This window comes from Diceros bicornis, chromosome X (assembly GCF_020826845.1).
Source record: "Diceros bicornis minor isolate mBicDic1 chromosome X, mDicBic1.mat.cur, whole genome shotgun sequence".
Taxonomy (NCBI): Eukaryota; Metazoa; Chordata; class Mammalia; order Perissodactyla; family Rhinocerotidae; genus Diceros; species Diceros bicornis.
The window spans coordinates 71128320-71134736 of record NC_080781.1 but is presented as its reverse complement, the minus strand read 5'-3'; the positions used below and the strand labels follow the sequence as shown (position 1 = coordinate 71134736).

The window sequence follows — 6417 nt, the reverse complement described above, 5'->3', positions numbered from 1 at the left end:
AAATAGTATCTCTGTCCCAGAATATCTCTCCCAACAGAAGGGTTTTGAAGGGGTTGCAGCCTTTTAGAACATCTTATGAAAATGCAAACACCCCAAGCAGGTTCCTTTTAGAACTCTCTGAGGTAGTATCTCAGTAGGGATTCATTTTCCCAAAGTGACAGCTGATCGAGGGGAAAGGCGATCTAAGTACCATAGGACAAAAAATAAAATGAGAGGATGGTAAATGTCGTAAAGGGAGATTAAACGGTGAAAAATATTGACTCCTTCTGAGTTTTACTTGGGTAGACCCTGTTCCTATTTCATTACCAGGTGCTCCAGATCCCAGTCATATGAGTAAGGAGAATTCTTGGAAAGCTTTCCAACTTCTAAAGGAATTGGGAACTCCCATTTTCCCAGTGCTGTATAGTGCTGATGACAATGAAAAGTTTCAATCGTGTACAAAGCACATTACGGGTTAAACGTAAGAAAGTGCTACAAGCTCTAATGCAACCACAGAAATAACATATTGAACAAAACAGACGCCAGGGTGGGACTGTCCCCAAGGGGTAGCTGGGCATTATGCCAGAGACCTGTGGGGTAAGGTAACCTGTCCTGTTGACTCTTTTCCAGGGCGGGAAGAGGGAGGGGCAGGAGCTTGAGTTGCTTGAAGGTGCAGCCCAGCCAGCTTTGGGGAGGAAGACCCCAGCAGAGACCTAAAATGCTTCGGATTGTACATTTGCTGACAAATTAAAATTGTGATTCCTAGTGCAATGTACAAAGTAGAATTTCATCTTATTCAACCTTTCCCTTCCCTTTCTCCCTAAGCCAACAATCAACATGTGTATCTTATTAACATAACTGAGCATAACTGTGCAGTATTTTTATATCTGTTAAATGAACATATTTGTCTTTTTTTTCCCTAAAAATTCATTTGCCCAGTTAACAAAACCTCATTTACTTAAAATGTTTTCATAACCATTCCAAAGGGTCCATAAATTCCATCATGGTGTGAGTGTAAGAAGAAGGATTAAAGTGTACGGGAAACATGATGAGAGTTTGGATGTGATTACTTTCCTATTCTTACTTGACTAATTCAGGATATTAAAACTACTTTAGGAATTTTGACAAAAGTCAGTGTAGCTCTTGTTTCTACTCAAAAGAGAATAATTCTCTATGTTTAGGCAGTTTGGAACTTGTACTAAAGGACATTGAATTTGGTCTTTGCTCTTTAGCAGAGGCGAGGAGTTAGGGGAAGAGAAAGGTCCCTGTGTTTACCCACTAGATAAATATGCCTGTAGGCAAAGCACTGTTCAGTGCTTTAGTCAACGGACTTGAATATCTATCTCCACAGTCCCCTTGTTAACCAGCTCATCATCCTGCTCAGGTGCCTCCAGTTCTAATTTTAGAGAATGATTTGGTAAACTAAATCATTCATAACCCAGCCTGGAGAAAAACAAAAGCTCCTGAGTGGTGAAAAATCAATGCCATCAAATCCATGCACTGTAGATTTCTTTGTAGAAATAAATGAGAGGCCATGTTCAGCCTCTACACAATTCTAGCTAATTTATCTATCCAGTTTCCCAATTCACAGATGATTAAAAAGAATAAAATGTGGTTATCGCTGCTACAGCTGCTGCTGCTTTTCTTTTCTTCTTCTTCTTCTTCTTCTTCTTCTTATTATTATTATTATTATTATTATTATTATTATTATTATTATAAACTTTTATTGGGTGTTACTAGCTGCTAGACACTGTGCTAAGCCATGTACATGCATTATTTCACTAAATCTTTGCAACAACTCTGAGAAGTTAAGTACAGTTAATGGCTCCATTTTACAGTTTCACAAACTGAGTTTCAGATTAAATTTTAGAAGGACTAAGTAATTTACCAAATTTGTCTATACTTAGTATAGACAGGCATATAGGTAGCAGTGTGAAGAGCTATGTGACAGCCTGATAGCAAAGGAGTAGAAAAAATACAAAGGAAAAATAAATTACAAGTTGGAAAGCATAGTAACTTGGAAGTATTTAATTTGGAAACAGGACACTTTATACCTCTCAGTAACTTTCAGAAGGCAACACGATGTTACAACACAATAAAAGAGCTGGTTTGTGTAAGCACTTTAACCCATTAAACCATTAAAAATAAATTATGTTCAAAATCATCTACTTAAGAATGGAGAAAGAAGAGTAACGCATGCTATAAATAAGTCTCTGATTTTTTTAATTGGTAAGGTAGACATAACTGTGTGTTTTGGATTCTCAAAGGGAAGGCTTCAGTTATCTGAAAAATTCACATAAGAAGAACACATTATGATCTCCCTCATTAAGTAGTAGATAATAACAACAACAAGCAAACACATAGAGACAGAGATTGGATTGGTGGTTACCAGAGGGGAAGGGGGGAGGGAGGGGGGTGAAAGGGATAATTCGGCACGTGTGTGGTGATGGGTTGTAATTAGTATTTGGGTGGTGAACATGATGTAATCTATGCAGAAATAGAAGTATAATGATGTACACCTGAAATTTATACAATGTTATAAACCAATGTTACTGCAATAAACAAACAAAAAAATTAAATTAAAAAAAAAAGAACACATTATTCCCTGATGATGGTGGTATTTTTGTGCGTAGTGTGTTTCCAAAGAATAAAATACTAAAAGGGAGGGAGGGAATATAACTCGATTTGCAAAAGATTTTACTTTTCTTTTCAAAGCCTCTGCATTCGGGTTCAGCTAGTCCGGTCTGTTAATTTGCTGTGGTTTGGGCATATTCCATCACCAGAGTTTGTCCCATCATGCTGACTAATGTGGAACTGACCATTTTTAAAGGACACTTGGGACCATGACTGACTTGATGTGTGATTTGAAGTGGCCGAAGACAATCCTTAACCCGATTCCTTACTAGGATGAAAATAGCTGCCCCTGAGCCTTACCTAAAATGGCCACATGGCCCATGCCCAGGGTGTGACTGTGATTTGTCAGGAGAAGAGAAGGTCAGATCTTGAGCAAGGTCACTCCTCAAGAGGCCAGCCCTCAGTGGGCTACTTGGGTGCTGCCTAGAGCACCTGAGTGGTTCAGGGAAGGATGAGAACACTGGGCCAAGATATTCAGAAGGAGCCAGGGGCCCTGCAAAACTGCTGCAAGTACCCTTCAACAAAGTTGGCCTCCTCCACAATCTTACCTTAATATACCTCGCCTAGATCTGTCCATGGTAAAGTTTCCAAGAAAACATTGTAAGGAGGGACCCTAGGGACTGAGTAGGTGGGCAGTGGAAGGGGCTGAGGGGCTGCAGGCTGCTCTCTAAGTGAGAATTAAACAAACAGTCTAGTGTGGATAGAGTGAGGGAAGGTTGCATGAGACAGACATAAAAAATAAAGTCCCAAACCACTGTGGTCATTCAGAAATGTTTGCAACTTTTCACAAGAGCAGTGGTATTACTCCCAATTTCCTGGCCAAATATTTATTAAAGTAACCAAGGGCTGAGTACATGAGGCTGCCTCACATCAGTGCAGCATCCTACTTTCCTTGCGACTCTTAAACTGTGAGGTACTGTCAAAAAAAAAACTCTTCCAGACTCGAAATAGCTACGTTACGGAGGAGAGTTGGAACGTGTTCTGGGAGTGGGTGTGTTTGTTTGAGTTCAGTGTGTGCAGAAAAGGCAAGCCTCCACAGCCATTCACACACTTCCCTCCTCAGCGATGGGTACGCAGACAGCCAAGCTTCTGGACTAAATCTCTGAATGGTAATGTACATTTATAAAGATTATTTTCTTAACTATTTTGAGGCATTTTATAAATAATATGCATGTGTCTGCTGAGTGTATATATATATTTAGTCAACTTTTGCTTGTTTTCTCCTGGCGGGTCTTGTGCGGTTACTTATGTGGTATGATTTCTGAGGTGCCAGAAAGAGTACCCCCCCACCTCTTACCCTAGCCACCCAAAAATATCTCTTGGGCTGGCCCACCACAGAGTCTAAAATCCCCACATTGCTCAAACATGTGATTTAGCCATTGAAAGCAGCTGTTAAAAATCCAAGTGTTACATTGGGATATTAGACATTAGAAATTAAAGATTACGTAAAACAGAAAAGACTATGGAGAAATTACTTCTAATATAATGTTAAGTTTCAAAAGAAGAATGCAAAATGACATACATGGTTTCGGTCAGATGCTGTTCTTAAAATGTCGTGGGGTCAGAGTCAGGATATATGACCTAGCTCTTGACTATGAGCTTATAGTAAAAGAAACTCAGCACTGTTGGACAGATTTTGTTCTGATTTATTTTGGATGAGTGCTTTCCATAGTTTCTGATCCTCAGATCCCACTCTCTTCACAGTGTATCTGACACCTCTCTTTGCTGAGCTCCAGAGGCCCAGTGACCTCCTGGTAATCAACCTCTGCAGGACCCAAATACCTACCTCCTGGAAAACTCACATAGCCTAACATCTGCTGGTGAGGAACTTTCAGAAAGACCTCACAATTGTCCACCCAATCTCGTTTGGCAACCAACTGCCAAACCAAGCCCATTTCCTCAAAAGATGGTAGAGGACTTAGCAGCCTCCTATATTGCTCTGAAATTGGAGAATGAAATTCTGCAGGCCCAAGTGCAGCAGCTTATGGAAGAAAATGCTGCCCTGCAGGCCCAGATCCCACAGCTCCAGAAGCCCCAAGCAGCCAAGGAGGATGAACCACTCCAGAAGCCCTCAGAGGCCCAGGAGCCCCAGAAACCCCCAGAGCCCCTGGATCCCCCAGCAGCCTTGGAGCCCCAAGAACTCCCAGAGATCAAGGATCCCCAGAAGCCCAGAAAGCCCCAGGAGCTCCTAGCCTGGGAGACCCCAGCAGCCCAGAAGCCCCAAGAGACCCCAGTGGCCCAGGATAACCAAAAGCCCTCAGAGCTCCCAGCAGTCCCAGAATCTCTGGGGCCCCCAGCAACCCAGGTACCCCAGGCATCTCCAATGGTCCATGAGCTCTCAGCAGCCTGGGAGTCCCCAAAGCTCCTAGAGGCCAAGGAGCCTCAGAAGCCCCTAGAGGCCAAAAAGCCTCAGAAGCCCCTAATGGCCCAGGAGGCCCATGAGCCCCCAGAAATCAAGGAGGCCCAGGTGCCCCCAGATACCCAGGACCCCCAGAATTCAGAGCCCCAGGATCCCTCAAATGCCTTGGAGCCCCATGAGGCACCAGAATGCCAGGAGAGCTCAATATACCTGGAGCCCCTTGAGCTTCTGGCTCCCCAGGAGCCTCTGGAGCTTCGAGTGCCCCAGGAACCCCTGGAGGGCCTACTAGCTACTGAGACATCAGCAACTCCAGAGTTCCCACAGTCCCCCAGGGGGTTAGAGGCCGAAGCTTTCCCTCTAGAATACCCTTTAGCCTTCAGTGGGGATGCCCAGAAGCTTCCCAAGTTCCTGGTTCAATTGAATAGTTATATGAGAGTCAGAGGGCACCTGTATCCCACCGAAGCAGCCCTTGTGAGCTTTGTTGGCAACCGCTTCTCATGTGAGGCAGGAAGGTGGTTCCAGCCATTAGTAGATATCCAAAGCCCCCTGCTGGAGCAATTTGAAAGTTTCATACAAGTGCTCCAGGATACTTTTGATAATCCAGAAAACATGCAAGATGCCAACCACTGCATCCGTCAGCTCTGCCAAGGGGAGGACCCTGTCCATCAGTATGCGACCCACTTCCACCTCATTGCTCAAGAGCTAAACTGGGATGAAAGCACTCTCTGCATCCAATTTCAGGAAGGGCTTGCCAGTGCTATCCGAGATGAACTGTCTCGCACAAGCCCGGCCACCAATCTATCTGGTCTGATCACCCAGTGCATCAGCCTAAAAGAGAAGCTAACAGGTAAGCCTGATCCAAATCCACAAGGGGCAAGTTCCTCTGAGGAGAGAGTTGGGCCTGAGAGTCCACCAGCTGAAAATCAACCTGTGCAGGCTGCAAGCAATCGCCCACACCTCAGTGAAGCTGAACGGGCCCGCCGCCGTGAAGGCCACTTGTGCCTCTACTGCGGTCATCCTGGTCATTTTGCCAGAGATTGCCCTGTCAAACCTCATCGTGCCCAGCAGGCGGGAAACATCGAGGCCCGGCGGTAAGGGGGAACCCGAGCGGGCCAATCTACAAATATGCATCCCCCTCACTTCCAATATCCATGTCCCGTACACTATGGCTTACTGTTGAAATCCGACTGGGAAGACGACAGTTCTTTGAGCAAGCAATGGTGGATTCAGGCTCCTACAGAAACAGCATTGACCATTCTGTGGTTCTTCGAGAGAAGCTGCCCATCCGCAATAACATCTTCCCTCTGATGCTTGAAACTGTAGATGGCCGTCCACTGATTAATGGACCCATAACCAAGGAAACACCACCTGTTGAAGTTAAAATTGGAAACCACGTTGAAGAGCTCCAGTTTGACATTATTCACGCCCCACGGTACCCTCTGATT

General features: G+C 44.3%; 1 protein-coding gene across 1 annotated transcript; it reads left to right on the top strand.

Annotated features, from left to right (window-relative positions):
- Positions 1–4519: 4519 nt before the first annotated feature.
- RTL3 (retrotransposon Gag like 3) lies at positions 4520–6067 on the top strand. The gene is made up of 2 exons (XM_058535236.1): positions 4520–4939; positions 5048–6067. Exons 1-2 carry the CDS (start codon positions 4520–4522, stop codon positions 6065–6067), a joined length of 1440 nt encoding a protein of 479 aa, XP_058391219.1.
- Positions 6068–6417: the final 350 nt, after the last annotated feature.